General features: G+C 36.5%; 1 protein-coding gene across 2 annotated transcripts in view; it reads right to left on the reverse strand.

Moving 5' to 3' along the window:
* Positions 1-26,981, reverse strand: part of LRBA (LPS responsive beige-like anchor protein) — a 363,194-nt gene that overhangs the window by 50,254 nt on the left and 285,959 nt on the right. For both annotated transcript variants that reach the window (XM_068187837.1, XM_068187836.1), the window contains one exon: positions 4,215-4,382. In XM_068187837.1, the coding sequence (XP_068043938.1) occupies positions 4,215-4,382 (168 nt within the window). The remainder of the gene's footprint in view (positions 1-4,214; positions 4,383-26,981) is intronic.

Below are 26,981 nucleotides of genomic sequence, written 5' to 3' on the forward strand. Positions count from 1 at the left end.
AAGAAGTACAAAACAACAGAACCATCTAAGGCAAAAAGCAAATCACTTGATGTTATTAATTTAATGGGATTTATTCTTATGTTTTTAGAGATATTATTACTATTTTAAAAATTATTAGTCTTCCTTATTTGCTAGCTTCAAAGATCGTATCAGATGGTTTATTTTTGGTTTTTTTTTTTTTCAAATTTAGATTTTTGACAAGCATGGTATAAAATCCAGGGTGCTTCCTGAAGGGTAGGGAAGTACAAATCCTAAATACAAACACAATTTTTACTTCCTGTACAAATCAAAGATGCATTCTCCAAATAATACTTCATCTTCCTGCTACTAACTTGGTTTCTTTTCTTTGCTTTTACCAAGTGTTTACATTAACTACATAGAGATATCAGTGGAGAAATGGACTTTTAAGTAGTAAGTGAGGGCAGCCCACATTCACGATCGTCCTTTCTTACAGTAAGCCAGAGACAAGAGGAATTTCTGTTCTTCTGACCAACACTGATGAAATACCCACCAATCAGTCCTAGATACAAATTATTTTGTATGGATTGTGCTTCAGCTCCTAATCAGTCACTTGTCTGAGCGACTTAGATCTAATTCTACTTTTTTTTCCCCCTCCATTCTTGGACAACTATGGCAAAAAGAGAGCAGAATTTGTGATAAGAAGGTGCTGTGAATTCTCTCCAGAACAGCTGGATGACACTTGTCTGTGCTAAATGACTCATTGCCCCTTCCATCCAGGCAAAAAAAGAGCCTTTCCATAGCAGATCTTGTAACTGGGAGTTCCACAGATCAAAAGTGGTTCACAAGAGCAAGTCAACAGAAGGCAATGACACAGCAGAGCTCTGCTGGCAAATGCAGTGTTTTTCACCAGAAGGATATTTACTGCTTGCCCACTGAACAGCAACTTTTCTCTGCAGCTGTCACCTCCTTCAGCAAGACACACAAGGAGCAGAGTCAATGACAGAACTACCAAAATGCTTGGAGGGGAAGAGGAGGAGGAAGGAATGGTCTCTGCAGGATGAGCAGTGCACCAATATGCCAGCAGGGATACTGGATCCCTTGCTCTGCTTCTCCTGGCTGCAGTTCCCTTCCCCCACTGGCTGTGACTCAAACCCTTCTCTCTTGATCTACTCCCCTCCCCCTGAGATTTGCCTTTGAATTATGCAAGCTTTGCACTCCCCAGGGTTTATCTGCCAAAAGGTAGCATGTGGCCCATGGTTTGCATTTTAGTTTAAAATTTTCTATTATGGCAGTCAGATCCTTTCAAAATACTTTACTTCCTTTATTCCCATAGGCAGAAAGAATGGCAGGAAAAAATTGTTCACAGCAGTGTAAGAGGATGTAAAAGTTCTACGTTTTCAGTTAGGAAAAAAAAAAGGAAGGTGGAATATGGTTTTAATCAAGTAGTTTTCCTTTGCAGACGAGTACTTCCTTCTTGTAATATATATAACCTGACTACCTATAAAAATAAAGGTGCCAGTCAGAGCCATTTAGGAGACCTAAGGAAATTCTGCATTAACCTACACCCCTCCACTCCTCAGTGCCTTCCACCATTGTTCTGTGTGTGGCCTCTGTGATGAGTTAGGTCACCAATACCCATGTATATATCTGTGGAGATACCTCAGAAACACATGCATCATAGGCCTCTCATTTCTGATGTGGTACAGGCTAAGCACTATCTATGTGGAGAAATTGCACTTGCAATTAAACACTTGCTATTATTTCCATATGATACCTAAAAGCCTCAATAACTTGCAGCTCTCAGAATACACAGGAGCTTCTCTTTGGTTTAGGTTTGCAAATAAAAATACTTTTTCTGCTTCAACTGTCAAGATTATAAAGACCCAAATCTGAATTGTATCAAGAGGAAAAAGCCAAACTCATCATTTTTGAAACCAAGAGATCCAGTTTAACACCTGCCTAATAAAAAGATACTAAGTCTGAGGTGCCGTGCCTGCCTAAAAATACTGTAAATTGTCCGCATCAGAAATTCATTTGAGCTCTAACCAGGAATTTGGTGGAGAAAAGAGGAGATATTTTTGGTAGGCTGACTGAAGGAGAAAAATAAATGCTGATTGAAGCTGCTTGGTAGCACAGAATGTTAGCACAGGTCCTCAGGGAGACAGATTAGCAAGCAGGAAGAAGGTGAGGCTGTCAAAGGTGCATGATAAATTCATTTAGCACATAGATATAGAACGATTATGCACATAGAAATACACACAAACAGATTTTTCATTACTTTCATCTCTACCAATAAGTAAAACCAGAGTAAGTCACCATTGGTAATAAGAGTCATTAAATTTCTGCAGAAACAGTATTGCATAAGAGCTGATCATATGTGCCATTTAAAATTACATGTACACATTTACATAATAATAAATATGCTTTACAAAGCACATGTAAATGGCAAGGTATACCTAACTAAACAGGAGACCTTTCACTGTTTTAGTGGCACGCTTAAAAATCCTAAATAAAAATATTCCATTGGGCCAATCCTTCAAGCAACTCAGAACAAAAGTGCTACAGGACACCATTCTTTCTGCTGCCTGTATTCATCAGTGCGTATTTTTGAAATCATCAGTAGTGTTTCAAAATTCTGCTGCTGCTAAGCTACTCTACTATTTTGAACTCAACAACACTATAATTCTCCCTCTCCTGTTTTCATTTTTTAGTCTGTTCAGACAGCACAAAACAATCAAAAATAAGAAACATTGTAGCAAAGTACTATAAAAAATGAGAAAAATTCAAAATATTTGGTAACAAAGTGAATGCCTTGCTGAGATCATCCACCCTTCCAAATATTTGTAACTTCCCTGGGCCTAAATTTTTTTCAGGCTATAACACAAATAAAACAGATCACAATAAATATGATAAAAGAACTGTTCAAGAAAAATTTAAACTACACAAAAACTGTGTGTGGAGACTGCTACTTTCACTAGTGTTACTTAAATTATTAGCTTAATAAATAAAGGTTCAATGATGGTTCATTTAATAACAAAATTTGGAACTATGTATATACAGTACCCAGACTACATTTCAGTTCACACTTAAACCAATCACTTCAAGAGTCTATAAATACTCCTAAAAGGTAAGAATAGTTCCTTGCCAATGCAGAGCGAGCGAATTCACTATCAGTGAATTGAAAACATGTCACAGTGAATATCTACTAGATGACTCTTGGATCAACAATTTTTCCAAACCTAGATGACATTTTTTCTTGTAAGCCACATGTCTTAGTATCCCTCTTCTTAGTTTGATTAATGGTATTTATCTGTAACATATGTATTTTAGATTTAAATAGACTAAGATGCAGTTTGCAGACTGATGGCAAGCCAGGTAATGACAACATTGAGCCACCACTTTGGTATTAAGCCAGTCCCTGTATCGACTCTAAATAAAACAGTTGATAAGATTCATATTACTTTGTTTTCATGGACTCTGAATATTTTTATAACAAGGTACCACTTACATTTCTTCTATAATTAAAATACTTGCAGATATACTTGGTACCAATACAGTGTCTGAAGAGAAGACATAAAATCAATCAAAAATCAATTTTAATCATGCCACCCTGCCCTTTTTAAACAGCTGTTTAGGAGGTGGAGGAGGAACTTTTAAACATACACTATTCTGTGAGATACTTTGGAAAATAGATTTTCTGAATGATGCTGAGTGTGAGTAAAGCCCCTGATCTTTGCAATGCTGAAATATTTCCTTTTGCATCTGAAAGACCCAGGCCAGGTTATTTTAATTTGATAGCAAACCAAATTAAAGTATCTGAGGCTACAAAACTCTGATGTTTACATATGCAAGATTGCACTTAAAGAGAACTGTTAAAAAGTGCAGAAGTAAACTCAGAAGCACAAGCCAAATCAAGGTTGCTTACTGCCACTGAGATCCACTATCAGGGATCAAAATGACTGAGCTCAGCAACTGAAGCAATCCTTGAACTTTTATTTTTATATTGACATCCAGCTTGGGCTGAAATCCAGGTGCACAAAGTTTAAGAACAACTTGCATCCTTGTTCTATTAATTCTGCATGCTGTGACAACTGGTTCAGGCAACTTGCATTTGACTGGCCTGTGGCCAAACCACAAGAAAACACAAAGAAATTGAACATTCACCAGAAGCCTTGAACAACATGGAGTCTTTAGAGTTTCAACACTGCAGTGGTTAACGAACCCTTTTCTGTATTTATAAAGTACAAACTTACCTCTCTCAGTACAGAATCCGTTATTGAACTTAAATTAACAGCTCCTTCATAAGTCAAATAGTAGAATACATTCAGGGACCTAACAGCCTCTGGCCCTTGCTGTTTGTAGCCAAAAATCAGATCAATCCACTGGTGAAGCTGGCAGGAGACAAACTCACTTTCTAAAGCCTGTGAAAAAAACCACACACAAAACACAAACTTGAGTTTGCCAGAAAGTCATCATTTAGTAGTAGCAGGAGCATTTTTGTTTTATAGCATGCCAAATTATCTTAACAAGTCTAAATAAAGAATTGGTAAGTGTATTTTAGACATTCTATCCAGAAAAAGGTGGAACTTGTGATAGATGCCAGAGTCTCATGCCCTACTTCTCACTTACTGAGATCTCATTTTTTAAACTGAAACAGTGGAAAAAAAAAGGAAAAAAAAAAGCAGTAAGGGGAAAGTATTTGTGCATTTACACACAGACAGGCTATGTTTTTATGAACTCCCAAAATGAAATTGTGCTGTCCTGTGTGATCTGCATGCTGAATAACAACAGCAGGATTGTCTGATTCTGACAGCCAGAGAAGATTGATAGAATTTGGGAAAGAGGATTAACCAACCAGGGATACTAGGGTAAAAAAATTTTAACAGGCTGGAATATCAAACTGCCATCACTTTCATGCATTTCTTGTGCACAAACCTATACAGAAACCCATACAGAAGTGCTATGTTGAATGATTAAACTGCTTTTCTGAAGATGCTAACCAATCTCCAAGACAAGAGCATCCAAAACCCACTATATTAAAAGGTAACCTAAAAATCGTTGCCATCTAAAGAGTTAATTTATGTAGATTAAATCACTATCAGGATCTGATTTTCCTATTTTATACAGAGGATTTCTGATTTGACTTACCAAATGAAAAAACATAAAAAACAGATATTCTCTTCATCTAGCAAAATGGCATTTTCCTTGTAAAGGAAATTCCTAATTTTGAGCAGAGGAAGTTGAAATTAATCTGGAAACCAAGGAAATCACTCTGCAATTTGCACACAAAAATGATGGGTTTGTTTCATTAACTGATGCCTGAAAACAACATTTAAATTGACACATAAAACCAGCAATTGTCTTAATTTGTGTGGTGCACTCCACACAAAAGCCCTAAATATGTTCAAATTAGAGCAAGCTGCTTGATTGTCACTGCAGTCTCATGTCATATTAATGCATGACAAACATTAGACCATACACTTAAATGGCAATTTATATAATTTAAATGTTTACTGCCACTCCAGATCATCACTCATTTAAATGTGACTTTGTGACAGCTAATTTCAGTTAATTTTCCTCAATTCACTTAATTAGAACTTTCAATCAAGAAAAAACCTGTACATATCTTAGACATCATATCATCCTTTTGTTACTATTACTTTTATTAGGATACTGAATTGCTGAAAGCATTCTTTAAACTGAATCACCACACAGTAGAATATCAGTTGGGATGATCATATAGCAATACCTTACAACATATATGCTTATCTGGGACACTTTTTTTCTTTTTAATTTAAACAACACCCAATATTAAGGCACAGACACACAATTAAAACTATAAAAAACCACAAGCAGGCCAATTAAAAATTAATGATTTCAAAATTGTTTAATAAGATAAAACCAGTCAGAAGTCTCATGAGTGTCCATAATACTGCAATGTGCAGCCATAAAATTCTACAGGGCTCAGCAGATTACAATGATAATTAATTTTCATGCTATCCTGCTAAAAAAAAATAATCCTGGAACATACTTACTGTTATCATTATAACTATTTAACACCAAGAAAACAACAATGTTAGGAACAGGAGATTTTTTTATAGGTACATAAGTAAATATTCAGAATGTGTTGAAGTTGTTCATATTCTCCTTTTCTACAAAAGCTAGATTTTCAATTAGTCATACTACCCTCACAAAGAATTTGGGTGTGAATAATTAAAGGAATACCACTGCAGGCTCCTTAGATTAATGCCTGTATAAATGTGATTTTTTTTTTTCCTTTAAAAGCAAAACTTGAACACTTTGCCTTCCCAGGGAATGGTTGGGAGCCATCCTGATATCACTTTTCTTTTTTTTTTTTTTAACTTATTTTGCATTTGAAATTTTTATAGATTCAAAAGCAGATTTTTTTTTCCTAATTAAGCCGTTTAAAAATCATCTTAGCTGCCAAATCCCAGGTGAAAGAGGTAACTGAAAACCAGCTACAGTCAGCATTAGGACCTTGAATGACAGACCAAACAGCACAAAAATTCAAAGGACCAATAAGCTTGCTGGGTATTTCAGGTTCACAGTTAAGCTCTTGGTTAGAGGGAAGTGCTAATGCTATGACATAATCAATGGGGGAACAATAATTAACAGCTTGTATAATGACTAAAGAAGAGACTTCCAAGGAAAACAACACCATGTGCTGGATCAGTGTGATGCACTTTGAGCTACACTGGTTTATTTAAATATGGGGCCTCCTTAAGAAAGCATCTGAGAAATAAAGACATTGCAATTTGCAGAAATATTTGATTATAAATAGAGAGGGTGTTTGCCTTGTTTGTTGTTTTTAAACATTGATGTTAGCATTTGCCTCTTGCAAACCTAAGTCAAGCCTATTGATGTTTCAGCATTTAGGATTACTTCAGCCTCAATTGCATTTAGGACAGGCAGTGCTCATTAAGGCTCAAGTTAAACCCAGCACGGAGCCATGGGATATGAACATCCTTCCATGCTGCTCCTGGAGCAAACCAAGCCATTTCCTACCCCTCCACACACTCCCAGGGCAGAGTGAGCTCATTGCTCACCCTATACTCTGAGGGAAATATGCACAACAAGGAAATCCCCAAAAATGTCCAGCATATACAGCAATATCCAAACCCATTGAGTTATTGTAAAACAAATCAGGGACTAATGTCCAATTGTTAATGGATCAAACAAGCCCGTGGAAAGGCAGCCACATGAAGCCACATACAGATTGTCAATTCTGTCCACAGGGGACTCATATTAACTTTGACAAACTATCTTGGGGCTGATATCTGTTTCTTTAATGAGATCTATTAGGCAGAGACTAAAACACTTGAGATATGCTAAAAAGTACAATATACAGATGTCAAACACAAACACCTATTAGTAACTTTCATTTCCCTATTCCCAAGGTAGAAATACTTCAGACACATCAATAAATAGAAGCTTTGATCTAACTAGGAAATTTTAGTTTATTCATAAATACTTTTTGAATGCACAATCTGATGTCACTAAATATGTGCAATCAAAACTATCTCATCATGAACAACTCACTATTTTATAAGCATCTTTTTCTGTCCTGTTCTCTCAAAGAACTGAACAGAGAATAATTTACTGTTGGCAACCAAAGACTAACGTCAGTCTAATACTAATACAAATGATTTGGTAGAACAAGGATAGAACAACTAAAAACAAAACTAGCAGGCTGGGAATAATTTTTCCTGTCCAGTATAGATTCTCTAAAGATTTATCATGATATATTTTCCCAAAAAATATTATACCTTTGGAATCAAGATTTGTATCTTTGAAGTGACTACTATGGCTTTTGCCCTCTACTTTTATTTCTGCTTTAGATTTTATGCAGTGACATACAGCATATGAAGTGATGTCTATTAAATAAGAATATATATTGTGCCTGAGTTTGGGATGTTCTAACGCTGAAATTAGATGAACGGTTTAACTGCATTTTTTTTCATTAGCAAAGATATATATTCATAGCCAAGCTATTCAGAAATAAATGACAGATTTATTTGCCTTATTCCTATGCTGATTAAAGCAAAGTAATTTTGAAGCACAGCATAAAACATGCACGCAACTCTTATTTGAATGACAGAAAAAGTGTCCAACCCACACAAAATATGGTTTATGAAATGTTAAAATGAAAGGAGAAACTTTGTTGAGAAACCAAAACTGCTTGTACATGAATAATCTTTCCTATTAAAAAAAAAAAAAACAAACAAACAAAAAAAAAAAACCAAAAAAAAAAAAAAACCACCATAAACACCAAATCCAGGAATACACTTCACCAGCAAGTAAGAAAGAAATCTCAAGCAAAAATAATTATCTGTTACCATTAATGGACTAAACATTTTAATTCCCCTCTGGAAGAATTTCCTCTGAAATGCTTAAAATGGAGTCTCTTTTATGTTCCACTTAAAAAATACTTATGTAGGAACAGAAAAGCACTTATTAGGATTTCACACATTTTTTAGCAAAACCACAACTTTCAGGTGAAAGTTCTTGAACATGACAAAAAACCCACATAACTGCAGCAGCAGGTAAGGACTTTAATACGTGTTCTGGCTTGGAAATACATGTGTGCACATGCATTCAAAACAAAACCCCAGATCCCCCAAAACTAAACAACTGAAATGATGTTTGCATGTTCAGGCTTTCAGACACAAGTTGGTAATGCTGCCTTAACATTGATATATGACCTTTGTAAGTTACAATGAAGAAGGCTGGTTTTTTCAGCCTAATTAGAACTGTTTCAAATTTTCCTGCTAAATATATGAAAGTCCTTTAAACTTTTTTTTTTTTTATTCTAGAGTTTCTTTTCACATCAGCCTTGTTCCAATCAAAATATGTTTTGAATTAAATTATTTTGATTCAATATGGGGATCACATTTCACTTCTAAGATTTAAAGTTCGAAAAGGAAAAGTTTAGGCTGTTCAAACAAAGCGAATGCAGCCACTTTGCAGAAAGCTATTCACATTTACCAAGACTGACAAATTGTTTGTGTGCACCATTAGGTCTAGTTTCTGCAATAGTTGCCAGATTTCCTGTCCTCCTAATAACATATTAACTCCACAAGTGCTGACTTTATCTTTAGAGGTTTTTCAGTAACCTCTTGGATTTAAAAAGTAAATTATGAAATGCACTTTCACCAGTGACACTGTTTGATCACGGGGTACACACATCCGAGTATGAAGATGTATATAAAATTATTAGAAAGATACAGAATTCAGACCTGCCTTGAGGATATCAGAAGGAAGAGGACCACAAACGTACTAAGCAGAAAACTAAGTCCATGTTCTGCATGAAGTAACACAAATTTCAAATGGATGAAAGGGACAACAAAGCCATTTACATGATTGGTGGTTTTTTACTTGGTAACTATTTCAAGCAAATGCATTTAGTTTTGCTTACTGTATTTTACAAATTGTTTTAAGTATGAAATACTTAAGAAACTGAGCATTACTTACAGAAAAAAATTAAAATAACTATTTCATTTTTTCTTTGTGTGTGCCTGCATTCCAGAAATGCACTGCCAATTCTTCATTACTGCTGTAACAAAAGTGGGCATTTTACTTTATTTCTCTACTTGGTTAGCGATATCAGGATAAAGTACTCTGTAAAATACAGTCCTAACAAAACATTTAACTCAGCTGCTTTACTGAAGACAACTGATCTTGTAGAAAAAAGTACATCAGCAATTTGAGAAGCTCAGACACAGGAGATCTATGGAAGAGTAACTTCCCTTCCTCTGTTACTTCTTCTCTGTATTTAACATTATACTAATAAGTATCAACAAAAAAGGAAATTTGCACAATAGTGTTACTTACTGAAATTTTGTGGCAAGGTAAATTCTGCATGAGCGGCACGTAAACAAAGAAAACTATTTTGCAATGCAATGATTCAAACTCCTATCTGAATTAATGCCATTATTACCAAAATAAAATAAGAGTAGCATGTTTAGCCAAAAAATCTTAAGCACTTTTTTATCTTTTGTTCATTTCTATATTGAGTCTCCAACAGTAATTTTGTAGTTTAAATGGAAAAGTCAGACAGCTGCTACACATTTTAAGGCAGAACTGCTACAAACTTCCACTAAGAGTTTATAAACAGAACAGATGATGCATTTTTATTCCTAAGTTTCAAAGTTTAGACATCTACCTTAGGTGTTGCCTTACCTCAGTTGTTCATGAATTCATGGTTGTTACAATGCTAACTTCCCTACTGAAAAAAAACAGAGTGGCCAAAACCTGTCTCAGCCCACTGGCTCCATCAGTAAATAGATGCTTTCCAAAAGGCATCCCAAGAATGGCCCTGTCCCAACTGTCTGGTTCCTTCACACCAAGAGGTAGAAAAGGTATAGAATTGGTATGAACAAAAAATGATCAGGAGGTCTTGATTACATTCTCCTACATGAAAAATAATTTATAAAAGCCATAATTAATTGCAGTTGTGAAATCACACAAATGGCCATTGTTATTCATAACTCTGATAATACTGCTATATGTGGCTGGCATCTGTCCTTCCCAGAGACACACAGAACATCTAACTGTGACTCATTAGTCCATAACCATTTTTTACTACAAAGTTGGCTACAAGCAAATATTGATAACAACAGGAAGTATTGCTGAGTTATTGACCATTTCCACTTTCCCCAGCCACATCCCCGAATTTATTGTCCACATTTAAAACATCTGCTACGCTGTTAGGAGGATTCTCTCCCGCAGAAAAGTCATCAACATCCTGAGGCCAAGGCAGGGAATGAAAACTCTTTTTGAAAATTCTCACACACGGTACCAAAAGGAGGCAGGAAGTTCCCTCCTCCCTGAAATTCAGCAATTCCTCTCCCACTTCCTCTAGCACTTGTTTGCATGAAGACTGACAGCCTGGATCTGGAACCTATTACCCATGGAAGCACAGGCCGTTAACCACACAGCTGAGAGTTGGCTCAGCCAAATCAGTTCAAATGAAGTTTTGTGTTTAAAAGAAAAAAACACAAACCCCAAACACCAAAATCCCACCAGACAGGACTGCAATTCACAGTGCAATGCTGTGCACTGGTTGCTTCAGCATCCCACTCTGCCACAACAACCTATTTTTCCCCTCAGAAGTCTAATGCAGGGACATTGCTTCCAATGCTTTATCTCAGCATTACTTCTAGCCAAGGGACTTCTGTGTGACACCTCCTTGAGCCTTGCGATCACAGTCTGAATGTCAAGTGTTAGCAAAGACAAACTGAAAGGTCAGAGGACTCCACACTTCTGAAAGGGTGGTAAACAGTCATTGAGCTTTTTGTGTTACAGATTCTTTCCCTTTAAGAGAGAGGTGCAAAACACACATCACAAAACTTCAAACCATGCAACATTTGCTTGCCTTTGAGGTTGTATGAGCTTTTTAAACACTGAAGCTTCAAACAGACCAAATTCAGAAATTCAGGAAAGTACTAGAGTACTCTTAATAGTGGGATTTTTATTTTAGCTTGCTTACATTTACTGAACATACAGGTAACATAATCCTAATGCAACATACAAACAGTTGTAGAAAGCATCAAAAACATAAATTCAGCTAGCATCACTAAAATGCAAAAAAAGATTTATGTGAACACTTGAAATAACTTTCAAATAACTATTTAGGCTGCCACCCCATCGAATCATCAAAGTTTAAGCCTAAGCATATTGTTTGGTTAACGACAGCACAACACACTCCAAACTGTGAGAGACCAGTGATTTCTTTTCATGTATTTTACATTTAAACTGCTTGTACATTTCTTCCTTCCCTAACACTTACTCTGTAAGCCCTAAAAGTGAACTGTTGCTTTATTTTTGCACTGTGTTTCAACAGCTTGCAGCATTTATGCTGTGCTTTGATGTGTCAGTTGTATACCCAATTCACAAGAGCTGTAATGATCAACAAGTATTAGTATGTATGTAAGAGGAGACAGAAATGGTTGCAAACACATGGTCTCCAAATCACTGCAAACAGCACAAGCAAACATCTTAGAGGAATTGTAGAGACTAATCTAATTTGTCTTTGAAGCCAGTGGTGGGGGGGCAAAAAATGCTCCAGAGAAAGTTGTTTAAGATTAGGAAATGGTATGACAAAAGGTTAAGGAATTTGAAATTTAAAACACAGTTTAGATGCAAGTCAGGCAGAAAAGTAATTTAAATCTTGTAATTTGACTTGTCTGCTAATTCACAGAACAGAACTATTCTAGTCTTTTGGGGAACAAAACACAAGATTTACAAAAGAAATTAGGGTACCACATCTGAATAAGACAGGCAGCTACAAAAATATAGTGTAAGAATTTTACACTACATCATTACATTTTTCCCATATGATGATATAGTGTAAAAAATACACTGTATCATCACATGGGACAAATGTGTAACTTTTGGGGCTGAAGTGCCCAGCTAAGAACAGGATTTGCTTGCTTGAGATGACCATGAACATTGAAACCCTGATCTCTTATAAAGCCATTCTGAGGGGCTGTTTAGGATGATACTACGAGGTGTGTTTGGCAAATATATCAGACTTCTTGAAGCTGGCAATTGGAATGACAAAGGAGAATCCTCATTTGACTTTGAGAATGACAGAGAAAGGAAGATCTTGTCTTGTGCAGCAAGGACAGTCAGCATTTAAGGAAAAATAATGAGATTTGTGGAATATATATTTGGAAAATGAAATGCTCATTGCAAACTTGCTCAAATACAACAGGTTCCTAGTTAGCATCTTGCTCTGGCACACTTGCATAACAAACTATCCAAGATACTGGGAAGTCTGGATCCAGACAAACTGGTGCTCAGGGCGGCTCACCTATCAAATACCCTAGGGCAAGGGCTCCCAGTTTTCTGATTAAGGACGACCCTGCCCCAATCCTGACTGTGTCATTCCCTCTCCCAGTGGATCCACTGGGTTGTCTCATGGTCCCAGGGAGGAGGTTGGCTAGTACTGGAATTCATAACGGAACAAAGAGCTCTTAAGAGTGAAGTTCAGTGCTTGAAAGAAATCAAACTGAAAATGAATTGTATTTATAAATTACTTCTTAAAACAACCATCCTTAGAAAACACAAAATTTCCGATTTTTTAAATTCTCATTTCATGATGTATTGCAAATTAAGTTTCAATCACTTTTATTCGTAATGCTTTTTTGTAAATAATTTTTCTAGATTTTATTCCCTTCTTTCACCTAACCTCAAATTTCCACAGACAGCTGTATACAGAAAGACAAGTGATATATTGAGTATACTGAGCATGCTCAGGAAACCAAGGCATAAACACCTCCAAGTGCAACAGACAGTCTGCAGCCAGTTGAGAGCAAACTTTTAATAACCTTTATATTACTCTGCCATGAACCATGCTAGTGGGAAAGGCACAGGAGATGAATACTATGAACAGAGGCTGAATGCTTAAAAAGCATCTGGTCAGTTATTAACATTTTTATTAACTACATATTCTCCTGTTATAAGCTAAATAAGATGCTAGAAAACCCTAGAATTTCCCCTTATATTAACAACATAAATTTTTCTTCACAGATGTTCTAAAAAAACCCTAACATTTAGAAATAAAGCAAAAATATACTGCAGTAAAATTATATTTAACTCCCATCTTCCAAATAACCATTGAATTCAGAAGCTGAACTCCCAGGGCAGCTCTGGCTCTTTGAGGGAAAACAAGCAACTATCTATGATGTTACTTCCCAGCATGGAAGAAAAAAGGCCTACAAAAAAACAAAAACAAGAAAAAAAGCAACACAATATTACACCATGTTTTAAGGCAATAACCAAATGACAAGGTTTTAATCAAATAGCACTGCAGTAAGCCTGCGGAGTTGTAGGCAGCTTTCTTACCCAGAGGATGCTAAGCACAAGGACACCATCTGGTCCTCGTTTCACCAAAGCTCTACTGGCCCAGTTGGCCATTTACTCAAGACTTGGGCTCGGTGATCCTTGTGGGTCCCTTCCAACTCAGAACATTCTGTGAAACTGCAACTTTACCCAGAGAAGTGAAAGGAACACATAGCTATACAGTACCACCACCTTCACACCACAGGGCACTTACTGCTGCAGGTGCCTCTTCCAACCTCTGTCACCTCAGTGCTGCTCCAAGTACCTCCTCCAGTCTCTGTCACCTCAGGTGTGGAGGCACCCTCCAACACCCATTACCTCAGTGCTGCAGGTACCTCCTCCAGCCTCCATCACCCCACTGACACAGGCACCTCTTCCAGCTTCTGTCACCCCAGTGCCACAGGTATCAGCCTACGTCACCTCAGCTTTGCCCTGCAGAGCATATGGGAAACCAGTTCTGCATTTCCAATTCTACCCTTTATTTCCACTACCCCAAGTATGCACCAAATAGCAACAATCCCTTTTTGGCAGCGTTTGGAAACGCTGCGAGCTGGCGGGCGGGGCACTGGGGATGCCTCCCCTGAGCGCTCCGGCGGAGCCGCCGGCAAAGCGCTGCGGCCGCTGCGGGCCCCGGCAGCTCCGGGCCCGCGCCCAGCGCCGTGGCCGAGGTTCCGAGCCCCATTCCCGGCCAGAGAGGGGTTGAGGGGTGCGGGGGTGTGCTGGGGGAAGCAGCCCCGGCTCTAATGAGGCGCTCCCGGAGACCCCGCGGCGGCTTTCAAACCTGGCCCGCGCCAAACAAGGCCACCCCGCCACGGAGTGGGGCCGACTGGAATAAATGCCCGCAGTAATTAACTCTGATTGGGAAGCACCTGACTGGAAAGGGAGACGAGGAGCCGTGCGGCACGGGAAGCTTTGCACTAGCGCCGTGTTTGTGTGCGCTAGGAGAGCTCTGCCTTTCAAGTAGGTACGTGGGGCACTAATGAAAAGCAGCTCTCGGCCCAGAGCCTCCCCATTCACTCTCAACGGGGCAGAGAATAAAAGCTTCAAAGTAGAACCTAATTTACTTCATCCAAACCCGGCTCTGGGCAGCCTGCAGTTTGTACTGACACCGCGACAAAATATTGGTCAAAAAAGAGAAGGGTCACTTCTTTTCAGGGGGAGGGTGAACATTTTAAAAGCACCTGCAAGCTGTTGGTCTGATTTTTTTTTTTTTGGGTAGATTTGGTTTTGTTTTTTTTTTTTTTTTGGGGGGGGGGGGGGTGGTTTTTTTTTTTTTTAATTTTTCAAATTTAAATACAGCTATTAAGGCCTTCATCAAAAAGAGCAACATTTCCATTTTCCATGCCCAAGTTGCCAAATTTTATAAGGCCTGAACACATGAACACATTCCCTTCCCTCTAGTGGTGGGAACTTTATTTTTTGCAATGTGAAAAACAGCAATTTTTTTTTTGTTTGGGTTTTTTTTTTTTTTTTTTTTTTTTGGGGAGAATAGAATTGGCTATCTCCAGCAGCCCTTAGGCAAGAAACACATTTGCTGTGCACTGGCTCTCTGTACCATGCTATCTTGCCACTTGATTTTACAAAGCAGAGTTCCAAAGCATGACGGCATTACTGCCTGCTGTTTTACAAGCAATCAGCAATTCATTGTGCCAGTGCTGTCCTGTACCTGCTGAGTAAATGCTTCAAAAAAGTTCCACTAACTGCCCAGAAACACCTACAGTATGGTAGCAAAAGCAATTCACCAAATGTTTATACTGAGCCTCTGATTTATTTGACAGCTTTACACCTTCAAGACATGACATAATTAAATATTTTGACAATGAAACAAAAATTGTATAAATTAGAAAGTTGTTAAAGCTGTACAGTATCTAAAATGAAAACACAGTGTGCCTGTAAAACGTGATTTCTAAAATGCTGCTATAAAATAGACAAATATATTTAACTTTTTTATCCTTAGACTTTCTGCTACTGTATTAAACTGTTATACATCTAAAAAATTCCTAATTCAGTCACTCTATGAATGCCATTTGAGAAGATTACAAATGCAATTCTGTGCTATTTTTTAGAAAGGCAAACAAATCATAGCTTAAGCAGAAATAGTAGACCCAAAATATGACACCATTTAGAAGTTAAACTACTTAAGTAGTAATAGTTTAATTAAGGCATTGCCTTAATTTGTGTCAATTTTTTCTTTTGATTGTTTCGAAATATAAATCAACAGCTGCCACAATGTCTTAGGGGACAATTAACAATGTTGTGATGTTAATGCTGCCCCTCCAAGGCACTCAGTTCAAGCCTCAGAAAACATTTTGTGCCTGTGCAGACCAGTGAGATGTAAGCTGGCACTTCCTGTCACAGAGAAGAGGGCACACAAAACACCAGGAATGCTGAAAATAGGATTTAGAAAGTGAAAAACTCACTGCTGCCCATGCCGGTGTTCAAAAGCCAGCCCAGGAGAATACCAGGAATGACCACTCATGTTCCAAATGAAAAGAAGCATGTTAAAAATCAAATTTTAAAATCGAAACAAGTGTCTGTGAATTACAATTGCTCACTCTAAGGTCAGTTCGTATCTTTTAAATGCAGTTTCATTATCATTTTTTTGGTAGTATGTGTATAAAATGTGAGCTTATTGCTAGCCTTAAAAGCTAATTGTTTAAACAATGTATAATTATATAACCATTATTTAAACATTAAAGCCTTCAAGCAACTATGTAAAAACATTTAGAATTGACTTTGTAATGCAGCTGAAGAGCACTGTTGTTCTAAAGGAAACTGTAATCCAGCAAAAGGTAACAATGACCAGTTGTTTATAAAAACCACTGAAATGTTTGGGAACTAGTTCACATTCTCATGCTCTGTTTATGTTTCCATTCATCATCCTTCTCCTTGAGAAGATAGCTCAAAAGGAAGAACGACTAGAGAACAAAATTTTGTTTAAATTACACATGGAGACATCAGGTAATTTAACAAATCAAGACAAAAAGGCATGTCTGTATATAGCTAAAATCATTATTGCATTAAATCATTTTCTCCACTCTCTCCCTCTCTCTCTCTGAGGGACCCATCTTTGCAGTGAGGTTTATAGTTATTTTGTATATTCGGCTTTGCCAAGAACTTCTAGCTCACAAGTGAAGAAAAGGAACCAGAAATACAATCCAAATGTAAAGTACACAATGTATAAATGTTACTGTACTCTTGTCAATCAAAGAACAGACAGAATCTTTCCTTAAAACCTGTATCTTAATGATTGATTCTCACCCTCTTCACACTTCTCTTCCATGGCACTGTAACAGAATACAACACAATATAATATGATGCCCACAGAAAATAAATTGGTGGCGATGGGACAATTTCAGGACTGGTATAGTGAGCAAATGGATAAGAGTTATTCATCAAACTGTTCATTAGGAGGAGTATGGCTGCAGTGGGCTCTGTTTCTGAATAGAAATCTCTTTTTTGCACCACACTCATAAATTACTGAAGCCAGGTAGCCCGTTTCCATAATGATGTATGTGATAAGTGAATGTGGGGAAATTGTTTTCGCTTACACCTTTGTGAAAGACGGTTCAGGAAGTTAACATTTTGTTTAATCAAATGTTTAGGTTTCGATTCCAGATTCTGTTCTGTGTCTGCCTTCCAACTACCATGGGTTTGAAATAAATGATGAAGAAAACTGTGAGAATCAAAAAAAAAAATAGCTCGAGCTTCTTGGAAAGAACTTATTCTGTATTTCATTATTGGTAGAAAAGTATGAAATAAATGGGATAATTGTAAATAGCCACATTTCAAAAATGTTCATTATGTGACAAGCTGGCAAGAATTCTTGCCACACAAGGATTAGACAGGGTGTGTTTGCTTGCTACAAAACCAAAATAAAATGAACTTCTCTGACTGGTCCCGTTGAGTTTTTGCTGTATTTAATTTGGGGAGCAGCACAGAGGATGGCTGAGTGCTATAGGCTGAGTTAATCAGAATATTCCAATTGTTTGTTAATGTAATGCTAGAAGCCATTTATTAATCCTTCATCTTACATTGTTCTCAATTCTCTAAATACCCTTTTTTTCCCCAGCATGTAAGTAAATTAAAGTGGACACTTTATAATTTAACACACAAACATCAAAATAATAAGCTTTTATGCAGCCACCCCATGCAGGTGGATTTTTTTGTTCTTATGAAATGTAATAATATAGTATGTCCTACTACTACTTAGTTTGTATGCACACAAACTAAAATCTCATTGGAAACATTGTTCTGTATTAATATAAATCTTGATATAGTCACTCCACATAGAAAATGTTGTTAATTGTTTTATGAAATAATTAATTGTAAAGTTTTAGCTTTAAAAAAACCTATTCCTTGTCTCTCAGAACAAACTTCTATTAGACCAATACTGAGTCTATTCCAAGGATCAGCTGACATGGAAATACACACACATAAAAATTCCATCTTACTCAGAAAACTTTTATAACAAAGTCTTTTGGTGACTTAATGTACTGGCCTTGCTACTGAGATGACAGAATTTGCTAGGCATATAATTCAATGTCATTCATGCCTTAAATTCTTGTAAATAACTTACATTAATCCAAATTTTTATTGTAACAACCATCCTCTCCAGTTTCCTCTCATGAAGACAAGCAATAAAAATGGCCAGTGCTTTTCCACAGGCAAGAAGTGACTTAGATTACATTTCACTCTTTTGTACCTAACCTAGTCTTTATTTGTCCTTTAATTGTGGCAATGTTGATCTATTTAATTCATTAAATATTTTTGGAAAAATTCATCCTGTAAATGACAACAAACACACAAAATGATCCCACACCTTTCCTCATAAGGAAATGAAATCGGTGTGTTGATGGAAATGACATGCAGAGATTCTGCTACCTAAAACCTTTCTCAGATTTTAAAGTGTTTGAATAAATCCACATTCACCATTTAAAATAATGAAAACTCTGAAAATTACAGAATTGTAAAAGTCTGAGAATTGATACTATAACAATCAGAATCACAAGCAAAGATTTCAAAAAGTTCTACTGCAGCATATTTTGTAAATTTGCTTTAGCTTGAGCAAGCTCCCTTCCTGCTATTTACACACTAAATATAAATATATGATATAGTGGTAAAATCTAAAACTTCAATACATCCTTTAAAATGTACATTCATAAAATCCCTAAGCAGTTAATCACAGGGACTTCTCATGTAACACAATAAACACCTTAGAGGGCCTTACATATTTATGACACTTCTGCACTGTACACACACTAAACAAGCCCTTTAGTTTTCTTCTTTACAAAAATACACCAGGCCACATTATAAAGATTTATCATAGCACTACAGAAAATAAGGGAAATGTGCTATGATTTATTAGCCAATTAAATGCATAATTACTGATTTATCCTTCAAATTACCTATGAAAAGCCCTATTGTTGTGAGCCCAAATAAAATTCTTAGTGCATGATTATTGGCAATACTAAAAACTCACAAGAAAAATGTCCAGCATAGTGTGTGTACACAAATAGAGATGTAGAAGAAGAGAAAAACCTTTTGCCTGCAAAATGAAAGTGTATGTGGGAAATAGTATTATTATCATGACATGATGATAATTAAAATTGCATGGCTTCGTATTTGACATAATTATCTGTTTCTGCTGAAAGTTAAGATATTGGCAAAATATTTTTCTGGACATCGGAGGACTAAAAATACTAAAATGCAAAACGTTTTTAATATTGACTTGTTAATTGTTGTTAATTTTTAAGTATTACAAATATCTTATTGGTCCTGGACCATGAATATGTGCGAGAAATTCAGTATTACATTCTGTGCACAAAAGGAAAAATAAAGGTGCTTGCAGAAAAGAGATTTCTGAAAAGCTTGTGACTCATTAATGGTCAGAAATTTCATCAGCTGCCTTGTGTTTCAGTGTTTGTTTCCCAAACACCTCACTGCCACTAGACAATAACGTTGTAGTTAGTTCTGCACAAAACTTGTGTGGGCAATGGTCAAGAACCCAGTGAAAAACCTTCAAATGGGGAGAAGATTCAAAACTACCAGGATCAGAAAGCAATGGTGGCTGCCTAACCATGGAAATTCAGCAGAACCTAGTAGTGTCTGACAGGCACAAATCCAGTCTGACCAGCACCTACAATGTCAGGATTGGGGAAGAGGGAGAAAAAGAATAAAGATCTTCCCATCTCCAGAAAGTTTGCACAAAAAAACAAAGAAGAGGAAGGAGAGGGGCTAAACTACCAGCCCCTGAAAGCCACAATTTATTCTTTCCAGTTATGCAAGAGTTAACAGGTGAAAATTATTACCAAAAATTTTGGGCCTCAAAATACAGTGTAATTTTTAATTGCCTAGGTAAATTTGAGATTTGAGAGTTCACATTTTCAACCGTCTATTCACAGAATTAGAAAACAGTTTAATTAGGAAGTAGATGAATTATAAAAGCTTAAACTTCAGCAAGCTAACAATTTCAAGGGCAGCAGCTTAAAGAAAAACATAAACTATGGCAAAACTTAATGTCAGAAAGCCTGGAGATCAAAAATGCAAAAATCTTATAGAAACAGTTTACTGGAAACCATAAATAAAAATGGATTGTAGACTAAATGCAGTATATAACCTAGAGATCCTTCTACATAAAACAGTGGGGGGTTCACATTATATTGAGTGAGACGTACACTAACGAATATTTCCAAAGTCCTTATGGCTGCTGTTCCACTGAAGGGAAACAAACTGTTTAATACAGCTGGTAAAAAGCACATAATTAATAAAAATATGAAAACAAGCAACTAGGTTTACATTGAGCCTTACGTTAATCTCAGCGCACACACAGGGGTATTCAATACAAGTATTAATTATAGCAAGATTTCAAAAACTTGTTTCTTCTTTATAAAGACCTTCATTAATTCCATATGTATAGCAAGCTTGTACTTTTTAAATACCTAAATCCCAAAGACTTCTCCTTTAGACAACTCCTAGTTTTGGCAAAACGAAATCAAAACCATGTCGTACAGTAATGTTGTTTCTGACTATGCAAAATGACTCAGGGTTCCTCTGATTAAACATTTCACAAAGACTAACAGATAAAAGCAGCAAAGTTACTGTAAGAAACTCAAGTATATTCATTATATTCATAATACCAGTTAAAAAATAACCGTAACATCCATGTCATTGGATATCCTAAGGCTGCATATGCACACCAGTCAGTTCACTGGTGGAACTGCCTCAGCTGCAGTGTCAGAAGGAATATCCGGGAGAAGCTGAAGTTATGGATAAGGGATGAAGAGTAAGAAGCAAAGGACACACGTAGGGAGGAAAGCAGCAACTGGTTACATTCTCCAGCTAAGTGCTTTAAAGATGCTTTTATGTCACAATAATTTCCAATTGTATTCTGAGAAATGCACAAGGTAGAGTTTAAGATCTTCAGAACACATCCTCAGCAGGACAGGACCCTTTTAATGTGCCTTATGAAAATATATGTACCTGTTTCTTTAGTAAAATAAGTACTTAAAAATAAGTACTTAATCATATAAAATAATTTTAGTGTCTTTTTAAATGTGCTTCACAGATGTCCCTAATTCTGACTTATCAAGAAGAACATAAATTTAAGTTCAGCCCAAGAAATTACATGCAAGTGTTAATACTAGAGTTAGCAAAATACACTGACATATTTTATAGCTTACTGTGTATTACACCTTCCTAACTAGCAATATAAACTGAAAATGTGCAATATTTTTAATTAAGTAAGAAGACTACAGCCCTAGATGCTAAAAACATAGACTTTTATAGAACATGATGATTCGAGGATATTAGTAGGCAAAACTAAACTATGGAAAATCTTTACATATTCCTTCAAACATGGAGCAGAAATCAACTTTCTCTTTTCTCACAACGCACATGTCTCACGTCAGATTCCAAATGCAGACTTTGGAGAGAATGTGTGTGTTTTTAGGACTGCTACAGTATGCTAGAAAGCTACTGTTCCTCTGTATATTTAATATAAACCAGTCCCTGAAATACTAACTAAACATAAATTAAAAATTTTGTCATTAATATTATTTCACTCTGGAATCTCCATTTTTGAGAACAATGGGGCACAGAGCAGAACGTACATTCTTACATTGCTTTGTGAAACTTGGCATCTGTCAGTGTCGTACAAAACACATCAAAAAAGCAGCACTACCAGTTTTAGCACAAATATTTAAAGTAGCTCAGTATAAACTTTATGTCCAAATAAAGTCTACTAATACCCAGCAAGCAGTGGCGCAGCTGCATTAGCTCATGTAATGTTTCACACATGAAAACCAGGATGCAAGATTACCTCATTTGTGGTAACACTCATAAACCACACAGTACACAGTAAACATGTCTACCCAGCAAATTAAAATATCACTGCACTATGCAGCAGCTGAAGCTATCCAGAACCTGTTTATAATCCAATAGAAACAGAAATTTGTCTTCAGTTCTAGAAACAAGGGGGAGGGGAGGGCAAATCAAAGTCTAAGTAAAATAAACTGCAATGCAAGTGTCACTTGCCCCAAGACTTCCTGCTTCCCACAAAAGACATGCAACCATTCTGGAGATCAAAGGTCACGGCTTTACAATAGAATACATTGTAAATAGGTTTAAAATAATTGAATACAACTGCAAACCAAGGACTCATTTATAGCTTGCTAGGAAGAAAATATAGCTGTTTTAAGTCATTCCCGCATATGAACTGAAACCTGCATTATAAAACTGCATCTGCTTCCAAACTACCAGATCACCACCTGCATACCAGTTGGATTTGGTCATTCCACAGCCATCTAAATAATGAAATGCTTCTGAGTAAATTACATGCCACCATTGTTTTGATTATACTCCACAATGTCTGGAGAAGCATGGCCATAACTACTGCCAAGGGACTGGGTGCTACACAGCTTTCTAAAGATCTGAGGCTCATCCCTACATCCTTACAGAAGTAAGAACCACTTCTTGCTGCAGCATCAAGCCTTGCTGGAAATACTCACCTGCAAAATGATTTCTTTATTGTTCTGTACTAATCAAACTGAATCTCCTTCTTACACAGTGCCTGGGACAGCGACTGTCTAACGAAGGGGCGTGGCACAATACTCTCTGCCATTCTGCTGGTTTCCAAGATCCAAGATTACATGTCCTAGACAAATCAGCATTTAGACTGTGCTCAGAGGCACTGCCAGCATGTCACCTATGTGAGCAGGAAACCTGAAGATAGGGATGTGCCTCCTAGGTACTTATATCTACCTGCTCTTCTTTTTATCTTTTAATCAGTCTCAACATTTGGTATGGCAATAAAGCTATCAAACATAACCACATATTTCTCTCCAATTTCATAAACTCCTTTTTATTCAGTAACAAAAAAGACCTGTTTTTTCAAAGGTTTCCCCCACCCCAGCCCCCAAAAATAGCTTCTGAGCTGAAACAACTCAAAATTTTTTGGAAAATGAGCATGCACAACACATACCTTACAATTTATTACAGCTGTTTTTGCAGACCACAGACTCATTCACAATTTACAATAGGCACTATTTTTCAACCAGCCAAAGCAATTATGTCATACACGTTCACATTCAGTATCAACAAGTAAAATCCTTAGAATTATGACAGTTAATAAAAGCTCCTACAGCTCTGCTCCAAAACCCTGCACAAGTTTTAATGGGCTGATCCTCTGAAAGCAAACTATCACCTGAAAAATATGTTTACTAGAGCTTATCTGGCATGTGATCTGCCTCGTATTAGTAAAGCTCAAGCACCCCCCTTCAAGGCATAATAAATTTGGAGGTTTGTTGGGATTTGTTAATATATTTTCTATCTCACCAGGATTAAAAGCAGGAAATAATTCAATGATATTTACTTACCTCTGTTGTTAACCTTAGTTACCTCTATTAGACTAGCAATTATGCCACTACAAAACCATAATCAACAGTCACAGCAAAAAGGCAGGTCATCCCCAGGCTGAATTGATGCTCATATTAACAATGACACGTGAACAAGTAACTACTGCCACCTTCTTAAATAAGTGGTTCTCAACCTGTGGTTTGCCGATGCCTTTGGTCTACGGAATACTTCTAAGAGACCACAAAGGGTAATTAAGGAAAGTCTTGGCTTACTGTCACTCAGGTGAAATTTGCTACCCAGGAAAATGTACCCTCAATGGAAGATTTTATGAGTCTCAGAAAAAAAACCTGCTGGCAAGTCACTTCCATAGATATTTTCTTATGTGACAGAAGCAGATCTTGGAACTTTTACAATAGTTTTGACCTCTTAACTGCTGCAAGTGAAGAGTTTTCACCAAAAACTGCAGGTCTGAAATGATTAGGAATTCCAGAGTAATGTGATTTCTGGTGGAACATTCACTTCTGTAGACAGGGTCTGGCAAGATTCATTTTCTTTTTTCAGTTCCTTGTTCTGACAGTGCTTATGGCTGTTAACAGTAGCCTACTGACTACTTCTAGTCAATAAAATCAGATTTCACCCAGGAAAAGACATCAGTGACAGAATAAGTCTCAGAGTACCTTCTTTTGCCCTGTTGCATATTATTTATTCTGAGTGATAAATTCAACATTTTTCTTGGAAAAATCCTTTATGTAGGCTACTGCATAACAACTCTCCACAATACCTAAAAGGAATTTCTGGTTTTAAAAACATATAATGAACTCTTTCCGACTTTTTTCCATCAAAACAAACCAGCCTCACATACTCAGTAAGAGAAAAAAAAGAATCTACCTAGCCATATCTACATATGTTTACATGTATATTTACCCCATTAGAGAAAAAGTATATTGAATACTTCACCTTAATTTAAAAGAAAGTCATACCTAAGAGCAAATTTGACTTTAAAATCTTCAGCAATATAATGAATGTATATCTAAATCTACCTATCTATCTATCTATATAGATATGTCAATTTTTCAGTAATGCACTTTCTTATCACATTGGTCTTAACAGCAAACTTTCCTACTTTCCGCTTCCTGCCTATTCATGTAATGCCAAATAATCATACTGGGCATAGATAAAAATAATCTGTACCTTCACATTAAGAAAAAAAAATATTGAAAATCCAGAATCCATTTATTTGTGTCATGGAAAGGCTGGTAAGATCTTTGTCAGAGCTCCTCTATCTTTAGACACTGGGATCCCATTAAACAATGAAAAAGAGTTTCATGTCTCATTCTCCACAAAGAGAGTGGTCATGTTATTTTTCAAAGTATTTAAAAGAGAAAAGATTTTTGCATCACACACCAGAACTTGTCCTGGAAAGATGGATTTCATCCCTGCTACAGGACTGCCACCTAATTCCACACTAATTACTCATTAGCCAATCTATATTTTTGGGGGGTATCTAGTTTGATATAAAGGTTTCTCAAAGTGTGATTAGTTCCATAATTATTTTCACCAGATTTCATGGTCAGGTAAGATCTACTGAGGTTTAAGCTGCAATATTGACTTAAGCAGTTTCTGCCCTGTCACACCATTTCCAGACTCTCCTTTTTGACACTCAGTTATGCAAACACAACTGTCTGCTGGGCTGAATGGAAAAGCAAATGAGAACTGACCCAAACTAAAACCAACATTTTATCTTTTCTTTCAAAATCTGCAGAATGTTTAATACTCTGAAAAATGCCACCTCTTAATACTTTCAAAATAGACAAAGATAGTTAGCAGGGATGATAAGAAAGCATCTTTTGTCTCCTCTGCACTTATAAAATAGAAATAATACATTTGCCCAATCACATGAAGGTCATGTAAAGGTAACTTAGTAATGTCTGTGAATGATTCAGATACTACTGAGTGAATATCAAAGAAAAGGCCATGTTTTTTTATAAGAGAGTTCAAACAGCAGGCAATAAATAGGGTTTGAAGCTCTATAAATGTAGCAGTACAGAGAAGGAACAGAGCAATACATTAAATGAGCTCTGTCCATCTTCTAGACTGAATAACGTCAGCATAAAACAACAGCATGTGATAATTTAGTTAGACATTATGTGTTAAGGCATTAGCTGAAGGGAAAAGTATTCATCAGATACAGGTATAGTTTCATTTTGCTTTCCAAGTAGTAGAAGTCCAGGAACTTATTCCATAAACTCTCCAAAGATGGAAAAAGAGGAGTTCTTCATTGTATGACATAGAGTGTGAACATGTCTCTATGCAATCTGCATTTTGTTTCCAATCTCATTAAAAATCTCAAAGCAGTAGTTGGTGTCGGACTACCATACTGAGAGAATTCACAACCAAAATACACTTTCTTAATGCTATCCTATTGCTGCTTCTGTGGGAAGGCCCTTCAGCTAGCAAAGCAAACAACTGAAGGATGTGAATTCAGACATGTAATGACTGTAAGGTCAGCACATGACCGCCAAGCATTCATGACCCCAAATTAAGAGGTATTACCCTCTATCTGCTAATCCTTGGGTCAAAAATGTACAACCTTCTCCAAGAACATTAAGAATTCCTGAAATTTGCTTACAGCCCATTGCTTGCAAGATGGAAAGCTAGCATGCATGAAGTGATCAGATAAGTGAAAGGGGCAGTTCTGTTCTCAAATACCATATTAAAAATGCCACGTCTTTCAGTCACCTTTTCTGTTAATGAATACCACTACAATTTTAAATTAAGGTAATACAGAAACACGACTATCTCCTGACAATAAGAACTTTAATTTCACAGATTCTAATATTTTAAATCCCAAATAGAATTTTGAAGGACGATGAAAACAGAAACAACATTCAGCTTAGCACCAAATGCAATCAGAAGGTATTTCTAGTAAAGCCACACCACATGTGACCCAGAAATTAAGTTCTACATTTAAGCATAGTGGCTTTAGTTTTTAAACTATGAAAGACTAATTTTATCAATCTCAGTGTTTTCAAATCATATATAACATATGAGAAGCTGCAAGCCATTCTGTTTGTAAGGTGACACAAATGCTTTTACTGAGAATAAAAATCCAGCTTTTCATGCCATCTGAATGATTATGTCCAAAATTTACTTGTTAAAATTAACTGCAGCACCTGTATTTCCCATATATTATTGTTGCAAAAAAAAAAAAAAAAGTTTACTTTTTTTTTTTACATTGAGTCCTTTGTGGAGACCAAAGTTATGTTCATCTTCTAGCTGTTATTAGAGCCCACTACAAA

Source organism: Anomalospiza imberbis, chromosome 4, assembly GCF_031753505.1.
Source record: "Anomalospiza imberbis isolate Cuckoo-Finch-1a 21T00152 chromosome 4, ASM3175350v1, whole genome shotgun sequence".
NCBI classification, from domain to species: Eukaryota; Metazoa; Chordata; class Aves; order Passeriformes; family Viduidae; genus Anomalospiza; species Anomalospiza imberbis.